Genomic DNA, 22050 nt, shown 5'->3' with positions numbered 1-22050 from the left:
TCAGTTTGAAAACAATGTTGGATATACAAGCTTCTACTTACAGTAATTGTGAATTATTTATGCACTGCCAAACTGTGTATTGCAGACGTCGTGCATTAGGCTGTGGATAATGTAGTTGCTCAGCATGAATTTGCGTTCATCCTGAGACAATTATGCAGAGACAAAAGAGAAGTAAATGACTTTTTCTTCTAGAACAACCGGAATACATTTGTTCTGAGAGCAGACCGGAGTATGTTGTCATAATTCTGACCACGGTATTTAAATTCAGCAAATCCAACAGTATTACAAGGAGAAATACGAAAAAAGTATAAATAATATAAAATACATTTATTTTGAACTGGGGTGGTGCGGGGGTGGCCGTATGGGAGGGGCAGAGGCATAAGGAGGGCAGGTTTCCAAAACAAAAAGGGTTTTTGTTTAAACTGAACCGTGATTTAACGGGGAATCTTTAAACAGAGCGACATGCAGAGAATGAGAGGAGATTGGTGCATGTGGCCCCCGACTGAAAACCTTTTTTCAGTGAGGGGTATAACTGAAAGTCACTACCTGTAGGCTGCCTTTTATAAGCGCCACTTCCCCAGTGTCTGTGGGTACCAGAGGCTTTGTCATCACTTTTTGCCCGATTCATTTTTTTGTCAGTTACTAAGAAAGTTTACAAATGACTGTCCAAACTGGTGACCATGGGTGAGAGAACGCCATATCAGGCAAACACAAATGTCGATATTAGCCAGACAGGCAGACAACACAGCAAAATGTACACACACACACACACACACACACACACACACACACACACACACACACACACACACACACACACACACACACACACACACATTTTCAGAACTGCTTGTCCCAGGCAGGGTCACGGGGAACCAGAGCCTACCCGGTAACACAGGGCGTAAGGCCAGAGGGGGAAGGGGACACACCCAGGACGGGACGCCAGTCCACCGCAAGGCACCCCAAGCAGGATTCGAACCCCAGACCCACTGGAGAGCAGGACTGCAGTCCAACCCACTGCGCCACTGCGCCACCGCACCCCCGCAAAATGTACAATTAAATGAAATAAAGCTCTTCACTCAGGCAGATTTGGATACTGCTCTAGTACTTGTGCTGAAAAGGTGTCTGTTGCGAAGTCATGGCCCACACACATCCTAATATCACATTCCAGTGGTGTTTGTGCCTTTAAGCAGTCGGATGTTTACTGAAGGAATTACTTAACCACAGTAGCTTCAGTCAATGTCCAGCTGCTCGAAGGGGTAGAGGTGTATGCCCGTAATTCGAGTACGTCGCCGCAGATAACTGGAGCGTCGCATCGCAGCCGTGGTTTTTCTCTAAAGACTTGAGATTGGAAGCTTCTCCGTAGTACGTCTGGCCCGGTTACTCCACTCGGGCAGGTAAAATCAAACGTGTCCCTAGTACCATAAGAAATCACAAACGACTCCTGCTCATCGTGTTTTCATTTGATGACTGTGGTGTGCTGGATCTTCCTCTTTTACCTTCACATAACACTGGAGAGCGCGTTGCGTCCTCCTGCACTGTGCGCTAACAGTGATGTCAAGCTACACCAACAGGGGGTCCATGAGCTCTCTTTGAAATGGTCCTTAGGGCAGCTGGGCTGGGGGGCACAGCTGCACTCGTGACCAGAGAATGAGAGATGCCAGCAAGCTGGGCTTTTTGCTTCTGCACTGGTCTTACTGGTACTCTTGCAGGCTTTATGCCTTCTGGACCCTGCTTTTTGCAGCACTGTTTCAGGTGTGAAAGTGAGCTTCTCAGAGGAAGCAGGTCCTTTAAACTGGGAACCTGCACCCCCCCAAACCTTTACAGCTGTAACCATTCAGCAAAACTTCAATATCCTGTGCTAATGGCAGAGCTTGGTGTCATTTTTAAGGGGCCGGCTGACAGGACGCAGGGCTGCGTGCTAAATTGCTCCTCTGCTGTAGGTCATTATGCTGTCAGTGGTTAAACACAGGAGCTATTTGATCTGGTAGGAATGGAAGGAGCGGGGTCAACTCCTGGCAGAGACGCTGAATTTTCTCATTGCACGCCTTGGGACAGAATCCTTCGCTGACATTGTAAGAATGAGCTCGGATATTTGAACCAGGACTTTCGATAAAATTTCCTCTGTCACCCCATTTAAATCGGTCTGTTGCCTTAAGGTGCCTGGAAAAATATCCTACCTGTCATAAGCAGTGAGCTGTGCTCCCATGACAGAAATTACCTCTCTAATCGTTCACCTAAATGTTTGGCAAGCAACTGTGACACTCGGAGCAGGCAGACATGAAGGGATGACATGCCCACGTTCCGGAATTTCTCAGCACATTTGGAAAAAGCTGGCGTTTCTTTTTCTGATTAATGGGGTGCCGGTGGCATCTGGGGTCTCATTAATAGCAATGAGGATCGTTCTCTGCAGCGCTACAGGACTTTAACAGGGAAAGTGTCCCATGCCTCTCTGTGCCGTTCACACAGTTCCGTCTCCTCTCTTACCGAGGACTCTAACTTTCACGATTTCATTTTTTTTTTTACATGAACACTTTTTTTTCTGTGCAAAGTTTCTTCGACGAACCCGGATACCCAGAGATGCCATTTCAGAGTTTCCTTCGAAAGGGGCTCATGGACCGTGACCACCTTGCGTCTGTGTTGTTTTTTGCGAAGTCTTATTGCCATGCTGTACACTACATATTACTTGATATTTTACTATAATATACTTTACAGGTTTGTGACTGAGTAAGAGTAACAGTAATGACTCCATTGTGTCATATATTTATCGTCTCTCTTTAGTACAAAAATTGCAATGTGGTGAAGTGAAGGTGTGTGTTGTAACTTATAATTACCATTGTTGGTTCCAGGACTATCTCAGGACACACATGTACGGGAACGCAGCTAGAGACGACTTGTGGAACAAATTCTCCGAGGTAATATTTCCTTCCGTTTGCTTGTGACTGTGCAGGGCTTAAAACAACAACGCGTGTTGTGTGTAAACACCGATGCCTCCTCGGAGCTTGCAGTCCCACAGTAAACTGACTCACTGGCTCTGTCACTTGCTACGATGGCTCATGTTTTATTCCTTCTGGACAGGATCCACAGGGGATCAACCCTGTTTTTCATTGCATGACTGTACAGAGATGAGAGACACTGAAAAGGCTCTTATTTGAAGTGGATTGCTGGTTTGTTGCCTCCTAAATAAAGTGTGAAAGCGCTTCAGTTGAAGTACAGTGCACTTTCCACAAAGCGGTATTTTGTAACGCTTGTGATTTGTAAAATATTTATGGCACAGTTTTTACAAGTATCCTTTGTTTTTATTTTGATTGTTCGTTCAACCAAATAAAAGTCGTCCGACTGTGTTTTCTCAGGTTTCCGTTTTAATCCTACTTATACTTGATCGTCAAGAACTTTGCTTCTGGAAGGAAGGCTTTCATTGGTTGAGCCACAAGGGACTCCGCCACCTTTGAACCTTTAAATCCCTGATGATGGTGGTTCTCTGCGTTTCTGTTTGAGGTTTTGAATGCATACAAAGAGTGTTATATCTGTACGCATGTATTCTTGCAATGGCAGGAGATTTAAAGTACTGTTACACAGAGATTGTTCACTCGAGAGTCCCGCAGCCCAATAGTGTGTATTGAAGGTGTATGTTGATATCGCTCGGATTTAGCTTTAAATGCTGTGGATTTCCAGTACCTACAGTATATGTATAGCATTAACTGTACCGCATTTGTCATTGTGACACAACTAGCATATTATTCACTACTGAATTAATTATAATGACCTCCTCAGAAAGCTTCTAGACAGATACGTGGAGTAGGGTCTTCTCTTCATCCGCATGCAAGTCAGACCTTTATCACAACACGTGCAAATATTACAGCAGGGTTTCCATGCAAGAAATCATCTTGCATGGCATACGGTTTCACCCGACACGTATTTGTATGAAGAGGTATGCCTTGCTCTTTGCACAATTAATGTGTGTAGGATCAAGATGCTGTGTATGAATTGAGCAGTTAATGCACACAGAAAGGCCAAAATATGAGCGTTTTCAGAATAAAAGATTTTGTGACTTTACAGCATAGACTGTTCAGTTGAGAGAGTTTTAATGAATCCTCTTGAATGTTCACGCCATTGATTTCTCTCTGGGAACTCCTGCTAGATTCACAGTCAGCTGTTGGTGGTAATTGATTGCGCCCCCTGACTGAAACAAGAAGTCTACACCCTACTCCCTTTTGACAAAGTTTCACTTGGATCAAGCCAAGCAAAAGTAGCACTTGCACTGTTTTTCCTCGCTAAGCCAAGAGGTGCAACTTCTGACCATTCTACCTCTTGTGGTAGCAAAACTATTTGCTTTCCTTTAGTTTCCTTTGCATGAAGGTGGCACATTTTAAGCCCAATTCTAGTCTAGCAATGTAGTTGTTGGTGGTGTTTTCAGCTGCTGATTTTTGAAATAAAGCTACTTTTCCAGAAAAAAAAAAAAAAACCCTTATTTTATCCATGAAGGAACTACTGCTCCTGGGAGCCCTGGGTGAATGTATCATTAATGTTGTTTCTGAATATCCCGTAAAGCCCACTGAGCTGCTTGGGTCATTTTCCCCTGGGAAAGTTCTCATAATGGCGTGACAAAGCGCTCAGAGAAACCCACCCAGTGACTTACCGTAAGAACCAACGTAGCAAACAATGGACTTGGCCGCAGTCCAGCTCACCGGAGTGCAGCAAGAACATGATGCACAATCAGTTGTGCCAGTGGGATGCCACCATCTCACCCCTGCAGCTGTATCATAAAGTAATATTGTGCGATGAAAAGCCACTGTTTGATTCATGCATGGGTGCCATTCTTTCTTATGGCTGCTCTTAGATCTACATGGGAAGCCGCTGTCCTGATTCGGCAAAGGCATCAAACAACGATGTTAAAAGTCAGGGCTTAACTATTTTACCTCCCTTTTCCCATAAGGCCATGCAGAAGGAGGGGAAGTACATCAATATCAAAGAGGTGATGAATGGCTGGACACTCCAGATGGGCTACCCAGTTGTCACCATTATCAGGAATGACAGCCTGGACCACAGTGTGATCATCAGCCAAGAGCACTTCCTGTACCACCCTGATGCCAGAAACAGAGACCCAGGCCTGCTCAACACAAGGTATTTCCCCCTGATTTCCCAAACTGCGTTCCAACCCTGAGATTCAACCCAAAGAGTCTCATCTTTTGTCATCATAATTGTAAATAGCTTCACAAATTTTCTTACAGGTCTTCTAAGCCATCAGAAGAGGATATAATCATGCTTAAATTGTCCCCCATGCTGTACGTGACACCGTCATGTTTATCTGTGTCCTGCATGCACCTAGTCTACTTTTTTCAAAAGATCATTCAGTTTTCTGTGCCCTTAACTGCTCCAGTTTTTTTGCCGGGGCTCTGTCGTGTTCGTGTGCTCTGTGCTTAGGGACTGGTATGCTGAACTTACCAAGTAGCAGTGAACTCGTCTCTCTTTCACACTGGCCGCAGAGCCAAAAACCAGGTGCCGTTATTATCTGGGTTTGCACCAGCGATGCTCTCAGAAGAACCTGTGCCTGGAAAAAAGATTAAAATGCCTGTTTAAAGAATTGGTTACAAGCCTGGGTCTTGTTAGCAGGACTGCAGCAGGATTTCAGTTATCTGTCTCAGACAAGCTGTGTGAATCTGATAAGATTTAGTGGAGATGCAGGAACATGTTATATTGACCTTTGGAGCAAGTCTGTGCCCTTAGAGAGTTATCAGATAAAGGAGAGTGTGTGAATGTGTAAAGTGGGTATACAGTGACACATGTTGCCATGTCAAACCAAGGCCCTGGACTTGGAGACTGGAAAACGTTAAAATCCTGTTAGAGAGCATCGGCAAGGCATGCGTGTGTTAGTGTGTGCGTGTGTACGCTTTGTATGGTACAATCCTGTCGCGAATGTATTGAGCGAATACTCTCAGTAATATACTCTGAATGTGTAGCAAGAATGTATGCACAGTTTCCCCCATTTATTATTCATGTATTTAGCCTTATGCGTACCCAGTCAAACAGAGGCAGTGAATAAATACATTCTTTTTTGTACCTCTGCTCAGCATCTATTATTCATCAAAGATATGTCAAAAACAATCTGAGCTTTTCAGCACATGAAAGATATTTTTTGGCAAGTGAAACCAAATGGAGGCGCAGATCCCAATGGGAATTGAAAGGCCCACTTGTGTACAGGATGAGAAAATCACAGCAGGTAATCAGTTAAAGTGATCGGTGACTCAATCGATGGGTGCTGCCGCCTCTTTCTGTCACAGCTGCAGTGCTGTATTTGCGCCTGTCTGCCATATTCTCTGTGGCTGGGAACTCAGATCCACACTGATCTATTCAGGGACTTTCTGAAGGACTACTGAGGGCTCTGTGTAGCTCTTAGTCGTCCATGACTGACACCCCGTACAGCTGTCCTGTTGCAGTTGCTGAGGCGCATCCCTTCTCAGTGCTTTTCTCCAAGGATCCATCAGCAAATACCAATCCATATTTTTCACGAGATATGTGTGAGGAAGTAAACAATAAAAGGTTTAAAATGCCTGCAGGAAATGTAGCCCCAAGCAAATTATGAGGCTTCCTCAGTAGACTTAAAACTGCAGAAGAAATATCTGTAGGGTCACTCAACTTGTGTTCCACACCCTTCACCAATACGTCCAAACAGCTGTAAAACATTCATTAGCACAGGATCTAGTAAAACTTGTAATGTTTTGAACTGTAATTCTTTCGGACATATCTGAAATAATGAAATGTTGATATTCACCAATTACAACTAATTTCTGCAGGATTCACTCTGTAGAACCGGTGATAAAGAGTATAAAACCTTTTGTGATGGGTCAGTGAAAATGGAGAAATGTAGAAACGGAGCAAAAGAGAACAGAGTACGATGACAGTCGTGGAATTGAAATGGCATGACCCACGACCCCATGTGTTGACCCGGGTCTTCTCAATTCATTATGCACATGATGGTACCAGACAAGGAGGAAATAAATCCCTCACAACTTCCTATAGGTCCACTCTGAGGCCGTAGATCAGTGCTGCCCATAGGGGGCGGCAGTGAGGGTGATTATCCAGTCACCCAAATCTCCCTCACACTGAAACTACCAAGGTAAGTCAGCTTCGCTGCTGCCATATTAGCCTCTCCGAGCTGAAGATGGTGAATCTCACTATTATAGCACATAATGGAGAAATGTGCAGGAGTTGGAGACGATATAAATTGTTTAAATAGACTCAAACAGAGGGGGGTGCCTGGGCGCAGCGGGTTTGGCCTGTGCCTGCTCGCTGGTGGGTCTGGGGTTCGAGTCCTACTTGGGGTGCCTTGCGATGGACTGGCGTCCCGTTCTGGGTGTGTCCCCTCCCCCTCCAGCCTTGTGCCCTGTTTTGCCAGGTTAGGCTCCGGCTCACCGCAACCCTGCTTGGGACAAGCGGTTTCAGACAGTATGCGTGTGTGTGAGTGTGAGTGTGTGTGTGTGTGTGTGTGTGTGTGTGTGTGTGATTCAGACAGAATTGGACAGTGTGTCCTTTGCTAGGCTTTATGTTATTCTGTTTGCGTGACAACAAAAGTGGAATTGCATACTTGTTTACTAATATGCTGGATGATTCTGCTTCAGTCCAGCTGACAGGGGAGTTGGACGCTTTTAAATGTTCTTATAACATGTTTCATGACTAAGGTGTAGTTGGATGTACCATCTGGGTTCTAGACCATTAAATTATTATGTCAAATTGTTGCTGAGAAGCTGATTTTTTTAATCTACATTGGCTCAGATTGCAGTTCCAAATTATTTTCACTGAAAAATGATTTTAGGTTGGGATTGGCTCAAGGGAGAAATGAAAGGGAATTGAACCAGCAACCGCTTGGGGCCAAATCGATGTCCTTAACAGCTGCAATACCTTTTGCCCCTGTAAATCTCAACTTATACTTAATTCTTACAAAACTCTGTGCTCTTCAAGGTTTAAAGAGCAAAACAGAGGAGACCCAGCGATCATAGCTTCACACTCCTGTACCGCATGACACAGGAGATCAATGCGTCTTCTCCCCTCCCTCATGCCGTTTCCAATTAGCAAGAGAGTTTGGACATCAGACAGAGATCCGCTTCCAACAAGCTCTGATTTGGCCCAGCAGCTAGGGGCACAGTGACAGCTGTCAGCAAGTGACTCTGATTTACTGTCCCTGGTCCCTCATTACCAGCCGTTTCACCCCATCCTCAGCTGCGCTTCCACCACATTTGCGCACCGTCTGGGATGAATGAAGGGATGTGTGTCACTCGCTATCTGTTAGTGCACAAAGTCCACAAAGGCACTGGGTTCAACAGAACATACATTCCTCAGGATCACATCAGTGAGCTCGGGCACATCTTTATTTCTCGTTCTTTCTCTAGAGCAGTGTTAGCTGGTGTAGCACGAACCCGAGACTAAACCTACTCTCTTCTCTCTTCCTCTCTCTTCTCACACTCTCCAGCTTCCAGTGGCAAATCCCATTGACTGTTTCAGTTGGCAATTATACTCATATATCCCCAGAATCCATTATCTGGCTTTCCAACAAGACAGGTAAGCATGAATAAACACACGACCTCAAATCTACTTTTTTTTGCTTTAAAATGCCCACAAAATCCAGAATGCGGTTAACCATTTGCATAAAATATATGCATCTGTAAATCAATGTAAATAAATAAATGTATAATGTATCTAATAGCAGCACAATTTTTATATTTCAGCTGATTACCATCCAGTCATGCCAATAATGGCATTTAGATAGCATAACTAAAGTCATTTTCTCATGTCTTTCCTGTTTTTCATGGTGAAAGACCTTGGCTGGCATCTAAATGCATGCCTACCCTCTTCCTATTCATAAAGCTATGAGTCACACTCACTGTTGTTAAGGCTTCAAGAATGAATTGTAATTGATTTGCTGAATGACACTATCAACTGAATTTGCAGTCTTTAAATACTGTTAATTAATATCTTGGTTCATCTGCAACAGGTGCATGAAAGTGGTGTGTTCAGGGCAGCAGATTATATTCCACTGAGGAAAGATATGAAATGTGATGTTACTCAAGTAGAACCTGCTTCTTCACATAAACCACCAATGTTAAATCCTTTTACCCCTACTAAGTTTAAATGTTAAAATACTTCTTAAAATCTTTTTTCTTCCTAGCAAAAGGTGTATGGGAAAAAATCATGCAGTGTAAAGGTCCAAAAAATCCAAGCACTGAAGCAATGTACACCCTAAAGCTGTGAATTAATGTTTAGCAGCTAGCATTTAAGCTTTTTATGTCTCGGGAAGTTGTTTTCACCTGGAATTGGCTGACTCTGCAGTCTGCTTAGGTGTATATATTGATATTGCACACAGAAATTCCACATCAGATTATACAATGTACAAACTCCGCACTTAGATATGTTTAGTATTAGTATTAGTTTAGTATCGTGACATTTCAGTATATCAAGTACATGACTGGGTCTAAGGGAAATAAATGCAGTGACAGAAGGCCAGCAGTAACAAGGGCAAGAGAAGACCTGATGTTTTTTGCTTTGACTCCTTGGCAGAGCTGCACAAAATGAGCCTAATGGAGGAGGGGACGTGGCTCCTGGGAAACATCAACCAGACGGGCTACTTCAGAGTAAACTATGACCTTCACAACTGGAGGCTTCTACTGGAACAGCTGATGAAGAACCCAGAGGTATGGTTAGGCAAGACAAGTCCTCTGTCACGTCCTCTCCCGACCGCATTCGTGTCTGCATTAATGAACCAAACTCTCTCTGTTGCTCATAGATCATCTCCGTGGGCAACCGAGCAGGCCTCATTGATGACGCCTTTAACCTGGCCAGGTGGGTCTGCCAGAGGCTTGAAAAATACTTTAAAATGCTGCCCTTAATCTTGTCAACAAGAGCAAAAAACTCTCTGTTGTCTTTCAGGTGTAGTCATGACATACAAACATGAATAACTGCTTTTGTCTTTTTTGCAATGTCCTATCTGGTGTTTTAAGTCGGCAGGAAGCTGTTAAGAGAATGGAATTTTCTGTTGCATTTCACATTGTAAACATCATTTACATTTATTTGACACTTTTCTCCAAAGCAGCTTACTGTGTTAAGGTACTTACAAATATTTACCCATTTATAAAGTTTGGTAATTTTACTGGATTTAATTTTACTAGGGTAAGTAACTTGGTCAAGGATACTACAGCCAGAGGCTGGAGACGAACCTGCGACCTTTGGGTCCAAAGGCAGTAGCTCTAGCCACTATCCGATGTTGCAACAGCTATTATCTTTCATGTATAGTACATTTTTGCAGAAATCTTGGCATATTCAAAGATACACTACCCTGATATTAGAGCATTCTCATAAACTTGCTATAATTCTCTGTTCCATGAATTTGTGGTCCGCCTGAAGGTTAGTCACTAAACTTTGTCAAACTACAGGTGCATTTCTTCACATTCCTGCTATGAGATGGAAATGTTTGGAAAGACCCATCTTGAAAAGCCAAAGCCATTGATGTCGCCATTGTAAAGAATCCATCCATGCCGCCCTTCACTAGATCCCTCTCATCCATTCCAAAATGCAGTTCTTCTCTCCTCCTCTCCTCTCTCACTCAGACTCAGCTTTCAGAAGCACTAAAAGTGCCAGCAGTCCCAAACAGCTGAGTGTGTCTTTCCAGGAAGGTCATGTTTTATTGATGGCAAAGTGATGGAGGCCGTCAGCGTGACTGAATGATGTAACTGGGTGTCACGCTCTGTGCTGCATGGGGACGGGGCTTCAGTCCGTGTCTGATTGCAGCGAGCCACTCTGTATTCATTAATAAATAAAGGCAACAAACCCGCATCATTTAGTAGCTCTTGAAGGCCACTGGAAGAGGGGGGCCTTTTGGTTTTTTAAGTAGAGCATGAAGATCTCCAGAGATATGCGTGAGCTGCATGTGCCTGGCCTGTAGAACTGCACCATAATGCAGCGAATGTAGATCTTTAAATATATTAGGTGTATGGAGAATTGGAATTGGATTTGATCCAAGCGTGTGTCCACGATAAATTTCTGCATGGACAAGGGGAATTTAAAAGTGCCAGATTGTGTCCCTTCACTGTTTGTCTGCATACTAAAGGCTGAAAGGGTCAGGCGGATATGAACATGTTGCAGTTCACTAGAGCGTTTCAGCTTCTCCAGCTGCAGTGATTGTGTCCAGGCTGCAAATCTTCACTTTATTGGAAAACAATTAACAGGCTATTAAGACACAAATGGCCTCTCTTGGAGCAGCCGCAAGGTGAGAAGTTATTTCTGCTCAATGAGTGTCAGTGAGCGGAAAAAGCATCACAAGGCATAGCATTTTGTCATATGAAGATGCCATAAAAGCCTAAAAATGCCTGCCATAAAAGATGACAATGAGCACTTGTGCACTTGTGTTATCATAGGTTAAACATACTGCATGCAAACATTTGTGCACCTTTTACAAGTTTTTGAAAGAATACATTCCAGCGAAACAGGTCACCTTGGCTAACATATAGCCTCTCTTTAAGCCATTTGACGGTGCTGTCTGTATGATGTTTATAACCGCAATTCATAGACACATAAACAGGAATAATGAACTGCTGTGGTGCAATGTGCACAACGCTGATAAGACGGTATTTTGCCCTCAATGGGTGTCAGTCAAGTTAAAGTGTTAATACAGCAAGATTTGTTTCGTACAAATTGACAGTGAGATGATATATTCCACCAATTACGGCATATAACTGCACCACACTATAGTGCTTTCATTGTGCATCATACCACATGTCATGTTAATGTTTTGTGCTCTTGACATTGTTTGCAAAGGAATGCAGTTGGACAGCGCTTTGAAAAGTCAAGGCTATTAGTACTTTCATTTATCACTCTTCTTTCAGTGAGGATGATCAGCTGTCCACACAAGCAGTGAGTTCTCTCTAATGTACAGGGAAGCACTTCCACACACGCCCAGGTTCTGAAATACATTGTTAGAAAAGACCATTCAACTTCATGTTGTAATTATTCTAAGTCTCTCCAGGGGTTACAGTCTAATTTTTAAAGAGGAAAATTTAAATGTGTTGAATTGGAGAACAGTTTTGAAGAACACTCTGGAGGAGCAATTGTATAAAATCCAATTTTGCTGGTAGGGGAACCCCGTTTCAAGTGCTAGTCCACTTCTGGAGCTTTCGGAAAAATCTACTCAAAACAGCAATATTTTTATGTAATTCACCAGCTGATTTTCAATATTTTGTGTAAAATATGGTGCTTTTCCTGTATGTGCATTCATTCATTTTCACAGGTTTGGTGTTTAGTGAGTTTACACAAAAATAAGCGTCTCTCCAGCATCGCAAAGGTGCTGCACAAATCAGGTCCGAGAACAGCCACAAAAGAAGCCAGAGGAAAATGCAACTTACTATAATTGCAAGTGTGTGGAAGTGATCTGTCAAGATGAACTTCTTAACAAAATCATACGGATTGAAGGAAACCAGGATTTAAACTGCTGCCAGTTCATCGGTGTCATAGTGGTAAAATGTTGTTTTAATTCCAGTCCGTGTTGATGAAAACATACAGTTAAGGCATGTAGGAGGATCCTTAATCACCTCCCTGGTGATGTTTTACATATAATGCCCCCTTTCAGGGCTGGGTACATTCCTCAAAACATCCCGTTGGAGATGATCTGCTACCTGACCCAGGAGAGGGAGTTCCTGCCGTGGCATGCGGCCAGCCGGTCCCTCTACCAGCTGGACAAGCTGCTGGATCGCTCCGAAGAGTACAGCATCTTTAGCGTAGGTGAATCCTGTTCAGTAACTGTGAGGGGAGGCATGGAGGGGGACGTGGGTTTGCATGGAGAGGAGACGTTGAAATCATTTGAACATCCATCTTCATCACAGCGTGTAAGATTCCATAATCTGTTGTTCTGTATCTCCAGACAGATGTTGATCTCTGCTTCCCCTCCTGTTGTTCTTGCCACAACGCCTTGTTGCTCTGTGTATTTGACACATGCATACACCCACTCGCACCCCTGCGTGTACACATGCAAACACAAACAGCTGACTAATCAACGAATAGGAAAGAGGACAAGAGAAGAGAATGTCAACATTTGGAGAGGCCTTTCAGCAAACTTAAGTAACTTATTTGTGTATGCAAATCTATGTATGCAAATTTACCGTACAAACATTCTGTAGGGTAATGGGGAATGGAAACAGCTGCAGAAGACGGTATATTACTAATCAAGTAGACAAGGAGGTGCCTCTCCAAGGGTTCATCTTTTCATGAGAAATGATAAACACCCAGATAATGAGCATCAATCAGTTTCTACATTAACTAGTTGGTCGCTTGTGTAAAAATAGCTCATAGTATGACTTGACTCATTTGATCTTCGACACAATATTTGCTACACATTCACATAAAACATATGAAGGTTTCTTTGTAAAAATCTTTAAAATGTAAAAAAACCTGATCAATGGATAGATGTCTAGTTTGCATTTTTGGGCATCAAAAAAATAAAGCCGACCAAGCGTATGTGTTTACCTATGAAAAGCAACATGAATAAGTTGCTGTGCGGAATTACATTACATCCACTCTCTCTGATCATTTTTCAAGAACAACACAAGGATGGAGAACAGTGATCACTTTCAGAGTCTTAATAGCTTATATTTGCAACCACTGTTGAAGTAGTATTTCATTTAATGACGACCTTATACAAAAATCATGCATTTTGGTTTTGTTTTGCTTAAGTGCTGGTAAATGAAGCATTTTAAGAAGAGTGCGGATCAGGGTAGAGAATGCACTTATTTTCGGTTACGCATTTAGCTTTATCGACACAAAGTCTTGTAATCAAATCCAATCTTAATTACAGTTCTTTTCAAATGATCTCAGCTTTCATGCCCTGACACGCTAAGCTCTAAACTCTTGCTTGTTCTTGCGCACAGCAGATATTTGGCTTAGTGAAACTTTAAGTATGAGCAGTGTTTTTTTTTTAACACGTTACAAATAACCATACCTTTCAAATTTAGGACCAGCATCTGCGGACATTTCATTTCTCAGCCTTCCTCATTGTCTCATGTCTTGCTCATTTACAGGATTATGTGTTAAAACAAGTGGCCTCCATGTACCATAGGCTAGGATGGCCCACAAGTCCCTCCAATGGCTCCATCATGCAAGCAGCCTACCAGACCGAGTACGTTCCATGGCCTTTGACCTATGGTGGGTGAATCCATTGTTCAAAGCCATGGCAAGAGCTCTGTGTGAAAGTCCATCTTTTTTTGCATTCCCAGGGAGCTGCAGAGAGAGGTGATAATGCTGGCCTGCAGTTTTGGGAACAAGCACTGTCATAACCAAGCTATGGCTCTCATCTCCGACTGGATATCGAGCAACAAGAACAGGTATAGAAATACTCTGCACACTCTGGAAACACAGTTATCACTCACTTAACATTTAGCTGTCAGATATTTCCTGACCTTTAGCTAAAGAGAGCTTTTAATTTTTCTCAGTCATCTGACTCATTTCGACAACACATTTTCACGTTGTCTCCTGACATAACACCGATAGCAAAAAACCCTGCAAAGACGCGTTCGTGTACGTGTCCCAGCCCCAGCATACAGAGCTGCAGCTATGGTATGGAGGGATGAGTGAATTAACTGGGTAGGTGGAAATACAAATGGGGCAGCAAATATGTAACTCACAGAAAACATGATCTCCTCATGCGAGCAGTAATTGAACCAGATGTTAGACATTTGATCCTGAACTCTCAGCAAATCAATTAAAGCGGTATAAAGAGAGAAGAGAGAAACCCCAAAGACAGAGGGAGCCTTTTGAAGTTTTCTTGCGCCGCATCCCTACGTAATGACTCATCTTTCCCCGAGGGGCTGAGCTCCTCCAGGTCTCCAAATATCCACTTGCCTTGGAGATACAGTACATCGGTTAGCTTCCCAAAAGGAGCCAAAGTGAGGTAGAGCCCAATTTCTCTCATGAGTTTTATTTTCTGCAGATCTGATCCACATCCATCCCATCATCTTCAGGCAGAGGTCATGACTAGCACTCTGGTGATCAGAGTACTAGGTTTCACCTCCTGCAGTCTCAGATCTTCTGAGAATTCGCTAGAGGGGTCTTCCAAGGAGAGGGAGGGAGTGTCTAGGTAACAAGTCTTCACTGTTGCATCCATCTTCAAAGCTGTAGCCTGTTGGGCCAAAGTTTTTTTATTGAGTTTTTGGGACTCTAGCTGGATCAATGCTGACAGCTCAAAGAACCACTAACAAAGGAGTGTTCTGTGCTGATTTTTACTCTGCTCTCATTACCTTCCTTCTTCACAGATTCGTCCTCACACTGTTGTCTCCATGAAGCACTTAGTGAATATGCCAAAACAGACACAGGGAGCTTTGAAATGTCCACCAGAGACTGCTTTTTGATATTGTCCAGGGTTAGAAACCGTTTTTGAATGATAAGTTTAATGTTGCGTCCTAGATAGTATTTGTTGGCTAATTGAACACAGCTGCGTCTTTCTGTGGTAATCTGATTTATTCCTAATATGAACAGTTCAGATATGAAGCAGATGTCCTCGGTTTACGGTGTGTCTTTTAATTCCTCAAGAGGATTTGTTCATGAGCCATTTTCTGAGTGTCTCTCTGCATAATTATTTCAGATGATTGAACAGTGCCATGTTTTTTAAGGGATTCTTTAAAGCATAACCGTTTCAACAGGGTACAATGGAAATATTGACCCCAGGTATGTATTAAATTAATAATGAACGACTTCAGCTTTTGGTTTTGTGGAGCTTGTAGTAAATGGTTTAAATTAGGGTGCCTCATTGATCCAGAAAAAGCACAGGTTTAGAGGTTAGAGGATCCCTTCAGAGGTAGAGGTTTTCTTTTTGGTTAATTTCTGGAGGGCCGAGCAAGTGTATAAGCTAAAATCTTAAGTAGGTCTAAAATTAATCTCCCGTGTTTTGTAATGTTAAAAATTCAGATTTCCTGTGCAGAACCCTGCAGCACTCCTCCAGACTAACCGTTGTGTAACACGTAGGTAGAATCCATACCACAGCATTTAATGGTTTATGAAGGCTCACTGCCTACTATAAAAGTGCAAATGTCGTTCCATGTCATTTCAGTGATACTGAAATCTAAACGTAATAATGGCAGTGGTGCTGCAGTGCGTAATTATAGTTTCTCAGACCGCCTGGCCTGTGCAGTTAAACATGGGTTTGATCCTCACTCAGTGTGGAGTCTGTGTGTTCTCACCATGTTTGTGTGGGTTTGCTGGTATAGTGTAGGTACACTGGTGACTCTAAAATTGCCCATTGTGTGTGTGTGTGTGTGTGTGTGTGTGTGTGTGTGTGTGTGTGTGTGTGTGTGTGTGTGTGTGTCACGCTGCTCTGCTGTATGAATGATTGTAGGGAGTTCAGTGTAGTCTGTCTAGCACCATACGTCACCCTGGAAAGGTGTCAGCTAAATACTATATGGTAAACACTGTATGTCACTTTGGAGAAAATTATCTGCTAAATGAATAAATGCAGAATAGGTTGTTCTCCACGTGCTACTGTGTTTTTGGTATATCATAAGACAGGTTATGGTGGTTGTTTATACTGGATAAAATGTGAGAGGGGGGGTTGAGCAAATATCCTAGAAAGGAAAAAGAGCACCAGCACAGGACTTACGATATCAAGGTCCCTAAACCTCTCGAGACTTCTCTGCTTAGCACTAGTCAAATACCAGCATTTTTCCACTGCTCTGTGGGGCCAAGACATGCATAACATTTCTGAAGTTAATTAGTTCTCAGGAGAGTTCACCAACTAGAGGCTATTATTTGCCTCCCTCGCTGCAGTGCGGTGTGTCCTCAGTGGAAATGGTCTCCTGGGGCCATTGGTTATTTTCTTTCTTCCCTCCAGCTACATTTACATTTACATTTATTCATTTAGCAGATGCTTTTCTCCAAAGCGACATACATCTCATAGAAAATACAATTTGTGCATTACATTAGGAGAAAGAGACATAGCTGCAGATACTGTGTGAGACTCTTAGGTACAGTTTGTTTGTTTCCTTCACCATGTACACCGACGTTCTTTTTTTTTTTTTCGAGATACACATCAACATTTACGTTACATTGCAGGAGTGGCTCTGTAAAGGACTGATCCGAGCATGATCGTGAACATTTATGCCTAACGGGCATGAACGTTTAAGGTATGAGAAACAATGAAAGTCCATTTTTTTCCTTTAATATCGTCAAGATCTAATACCTACTTAGAGGGTTTATGAGCTGTCATTTTCAGTGCTACATGTAAATGGAGGCATCTGTGTGCGTTACGGCGGTGCAGCTCTATGACGTCCCAAACATCTTACATATTTTAGTCATCTCCAGGACAGCGTGTCAGTGAGAGACAAGCTTGAGAGGCGCGATGCAAAGAGCTCTTTATTTATTCTGTTAAAGGCACATCCTTTATTTGCAATCAGGAAAGTCAGTTTCCTGGGAATTTGAATATCCGTCTGTTCTTGACCCCATCAAATGCTGAGGCTGAGAACAAATATCACAAGACTGAGAAGACAAGAATTTACAAGCTTGAAAAACTGATAAATGCGTATCGATGGGAACACTTTTGTACATCTGTTTAAAGGGATCCCTCCCCTCTTCATACTTCACTATCCTAGACAAAAATTTTTGAAAACGAACAATGCGCCTCATGCACATCTGCCTGCCTTCCACTAGGATTCCGCCCAATGTGAGGGACATTGTTTACTGCACGGGTGTGTCGCTGATGGATGAGGATGTATGGGAGTTCATCTGGATGAAGTTCCATTCCACAACAGCCATCTCAGAGAAGAAGGTGCTGTTGGAAGCCCTCACCTGCAGTGGGAACACCTTCCTGCTGAACAGGTGAGTCCACAGTCCAGCCTTGTGTCTTCCCCCTGTGCCCAGCTCAGTGGATTGCTGCATGGGTGAGGACACAAATGCACGTGTGTGAAAAGGCTGACACCATGTGAGGAGATGGCAAGAAGACACTCTATGATGTAGTCGGACCAGATTTCTGAATAACCTGAAAAAATCGTTAAAAGTCTTTATTCAGCACTGAAAACGTGATCATTTCATTCTTTGTGCAGATTACACTGAGGTGCACACATGCACACATACTTTTTACTTTTCTCCAAAGCAACTTACAATGTTAAGCAATTATTTGCCCATTTATACAGCTGGGTAATTTTACTGGAGCAATTTTAAGGTAAGTGCCTTGCTCAAGGGTACTACGGCTGGAATTCTAACCTGCAAACTTTCTGCCCAAAGACAGCAGCCCTAACCACTACGCTGACCCACTGTGTGTTTGCATTACATTTACGTGTATTCATTTAGCAGACACTTTTCTCCAAAGGGATGCACATCTCGGAGACCAATACAAATACTCACAGTAGTAAAAACACTACGAAATTGACCTCATGGTGTAACCGAGCCAACGAGTCTCCAGGGCAGCAGGCTGTACTTTGCACAATGTAAGGTGTGACACATTATTGCTTCTTGTGTGATATTCTCCTCTGGTGTATAGCGTTCGGTGTCAGTCATTTCAATAATAATCTTAAAAAACACATATGGGAAGAACTTCACTGAAGAATTCCAGAGCATGTGATGTACTAACCTTGTAGAATAAACAGAATATTTGCATAATGAAGGCAACCAAATAATCAACCAGCATGTTAATTTGCATAAGAATGGAGCGGAGCCCACGGGGATGTGGTTTTATACGTATTCAGACTCAAGACATGGTTTGAGTTCATGTAGCATCCAAGTAAGCTGAAAAACCTTCCATATCAAATTAAATGAGGGGTAAAATTGCCATCCAAGTTTGAATGAAACTGCATTGGCATCTGTGAACATCCTTCCGTTTTGGCTGTGTGACACTGCTGATGTAAGAGGAGCGATGACAGCACTGTCTCTCTCCGTTATCGATTCTTTTATTTTCCCAAGGGCCTCCCACAATTGTGTGATGCTGTCAGTCAGGTTTTAGCCCATGTGCTCAATGAGGTCCACAGCTAGTGGGAGTCTCTGCTGACATGCAGAGGACTTTGGTGCTCTGTGTGTGTGTGTGTGTGTGTGTGTGTGTGGGACGTCAGAATGGTTTGGAGCTCTTCTTGCAATTCTACACTCCGTTGGAGTTGCTGTCACAAGCTCCCTTCCAATTAGCACTATTCATTTCTGCTATATGAATTCACCAAGGGGTCTTGCCTGTGAAACTTTAATAAGCTTTGAACCATTAAGTGTCCAGTGACATAAATTTCATTAAAGTCCTCATCAATATATGAAAAGGCCAGATTATATCGTCTTAAATTACTCAGTTATATTTTAGTCATTGTAATTGTACCTGATTGTTTTCCCGCCACAGACTCCTGAATCTCTCTCTGAGTTCGGACCTTGTTCCTGAGCAGGACGTCATAGATGTCATCATCCATGTGGGTCGGAATCCCCGTGGAAGACCACTCGCCTGGAGGTACTTCAGGGAAAAGTGGGACATTCTGAACTCCAGGTGCGACCTTTATGTCTCTTTCATATGACTCACTAATCTCCCGCTGTCATAGAGACCTCCCAGCGAATTTCAGTGTCTTCTGAAAAGCAGATGTTATTTAAAAATAGAAGAAGGAAACTGGAACACAGTGCATGGTTGAGTTAGGAGTTTTCATGATTTGGTTATGCAAGCGATGCCACATTTTACGCAAGAGAAATGAGAAGTGAATCATTTAGGCAAGATTATGGAAAGCAGACAATGCTTTATATCCTGTAGAAGCCAAATTGTCATTGTAGACTACCAACCATTACCATACTCCTTCACTTTAAAATTAAAAAAAAAAAACATTAAAAAATCCTGGATAAAATCATCCAATTAACCTCTCTAGAGCAGCACGATTTTACTTCCTCATCTCAGTGACTGATAATGGAATATGTGCCTCCAGCTCTTTACTGTTGCTTGTTTGTTTACAGATATGGCGAAGCTTTATTTATGAATGCCAAATTAATCAATGGAGTGACAGAGTTTCTAAACACAGAATCTGAACTCAACGAGGTAAGTCTCACTGCGCACAAGTTGATCCTTTGCACTACATCTACGTCATACCATTTGTTTTGCCATGTTCATGGCTTTGGCCTCTTGCTTTTAATGGTTCCTTAGTTACACTGTGGTGGCACAGCAGGTAAATCTGGTGAATGACAGCTCTTGAGCAGCCAGGTGGGTGTGTATTCAAGTCCAGCTCACTGTGTGCACAGTTTGCGTGTTTCTCCTCATGTTTGCACATCCCAAACCTTTTGGCATATGATCGCCAAGAGGTGGGATTGACTGGCTGGTTCTTCCACAAATCCCTGTATGTAGAAGTAGGTAATAAAGTGGAATCTTCTATTTATTCTAATTCACTTTGCACATCTAGTGATAGTAGAATTGATTCTGTATACAGACACCCCTCTACTCACATAAATTTGACTTACGTAAATCCGGATTTGCGTAAAAAATTCCCTGCATACAGATTATTTACGGATAGCACTTACGCAAAACATCTGAAATATGTTAAGCGCAAGTCGGCGTAGCCAGACAAGGCAGGGAGCTGCATCTTCCCAGTTCCCGCATGTTTTGAGCCATGAACACATCTCCTGCCGTTAGTGTAGTGCTTTTTTTGTATAGTTTTGACCCATTTCATTATTCACAATGCCTTTTGGTAAACAGGCACTTGAAGGGAAACGAGAACTGTCTCACAAACGTACAGCGATCAATTTGGAGATAAAATTGAAAATAATAAGGAAGTATGAAGGTGGACAAAGATTATCATCTATAGCATGGGAACCAGGTTTAGCTGTATCGACTGAATACGATAGTGAAGGATACTACGCCTATAAAGGAGCACGTGAAACAAACAGCTAGCATGAAAACAACGATAATAATGAAGAATCGTCAAGGCTAGGCCAGGCTAGACTAAGGTAGGCTAGCCTATGCTGAATGGTGGGGTGGAGGGAGAATCTGACATATGTAACTTTTGACTTATGTAAGGGGTTGAAGAACGGTCTATTTGCGCAAGTCGAGGGGTGTCTATATATATAATGTGTGTGTGTGTGTGTGTATAGATGCATATATATTCTACTGCTACACAAGCATTTGTAACGTGAATTGGCTCAGAAATAGGGGAACAATGTTGCACAAAACTCACAATGGTTTGTATGTAATTTCCTCCCCAATATGTCCTACACACAGTAACCGATATACAGTCTTTCGTGTGTGTACATTTCTCGATGGTAAAGAAGCAGGGCCCCTCATAGCTCTTGAGCAGGTCATCTCCAGATTTCAAGCACCATGAAGCTCCATGACACCTGTTTGTTGCCCCACACTGACTGATCATCATCCCACTTTGAGCACAGTTGAGTGTGATCACTTTCTGGTTGATGTGTGTTTTCCCTCAGCTGAAGGAGTTCATTGAGGAGAATGAAGGAGAAGGAGTTTCGGCCTTGGTTCGAGCTGTGGAGATTGTGGAGGCTAACGTGAGGTGGCACCGTCTCTTCCGGCAGCAGTTTTTCCAGTGGCTGAGGAAATCCCCTGACAGCTAGTCTGGGACAGTTTACAGCATGGCACCTTTCTGACATAGACTTATTCTCACTGAAAAAGGGGAAAAGAATAAAAAATCCATTTGAAGAATGTTGTGGTTGAATTTCATTTGCAGGTAATGAGTTGGTATTTTGGACTTTTTCTGAATCGTGTGGGATGTGAACAAAGGTGAACAAGGAAACCTAAGAGAAGAAAGGTTCTCTTGGCCAGGGCCAGTTTTGTCCTACATTGACAGGCAGAAGAATGTGAATTTCTGCACGTATTTTTCATCTTCCTTTGTCTTTTGCATGGGTGTTCATTCCTTTGTAAGATCCAGTATGCTGACCTCTTAATAATTCTAGTTTGGTGATGCCCCAGTCACCTTTGTGCAACACAACAAACGGGAAGGAAGGAATTCACAGCAACATCTGGCCAATACCTTGCAGCTGTTGCCAGCACAACCGTCAAGGACAATCAGTGTTTCTATGTGGAATATTGCAGCGACAATGCGGGACAGCCGTTGATGGGCAAGGCACTTG

The 22050-nt window shown here is 42.8% G+C and overlaps 2 protein-coding genes across 2 annotated transcripts in view; one reads left to right on the top strand and one right to left on the bottom strand.

Annotated features, from left to right (window-relative positions):
- The window catches only part of LOC108942250 (thyrotropin-releasing hormone-degrading ectoenzyme-like), a 66915-nt gene extending 45361 nt beyond the window's left edge, over nt 1–21554 (top strand). The window contains exons 8-19 of the mRNA XM_018765428.2: nt 2850–2915; nt 4937–5124; nt 8468–8556; nt 9553–9686; nt 9779–9834; nt 12614–12761; nt 14058–14155; nt 14253–14360; nt 17674–17841; nt 19337–19477; nt 19930–20011; nt 21391–21554. Coding sequence (XP_018620944.2) covers nt 2850–2915; nt 4937–5124; nt 8468–8556; nt 9553–9686; nt 9779–9834; nt 12614–12761; nt 14058–14155; nt 14253–14360; nt 17674–17841; nt 19337–19477; nt 19930–20011; nt 21391–21534 — 1422 coding nt within the window. The 3' untranslated portion in view covers nt 21535–21554. The remainder of the gene's footprint in view (nt 1–2849; nt 2916–4936; nt 5125–8467; nt 8557–9552; nt 9687–9778; nt 9835–12613; nt 12762–14057; nt 14156–14252; nt 14361–17673; nt 17842–19336; nt 19478–19929; nt 20012–21390) is intronic.
- The window catches only part of ttll1 (tubulin tyrosine ligase-like family, member 1), a 917975-nt gene that overhangs the window by 877465 nt on the left and 18460 nt on the right, over nt 1–22050 (bottom strand). The gene's annotated exons all lie outside the window — the stretch shown is intronic.

The sequence above is a fragment of the Scleropages formosus genome, chromosome 5 (assembly GCF_900964775.1).
Source record: "Scleropages formosus chromosome 5, fSclFor1.1, whole genome shotgun sequence".
In the NCBI taxonomy this organism is placed as follows: domain Eukaryota; kingdom Metazoa; phylum Chordata; class Actinopteri; order Osteoglossiformes; family Osteoglossidae; genus Scleropages; species Scleropages formosus.
This window is presented reverse-complemented; position numbering and strand designations above follow the sequence as displayed.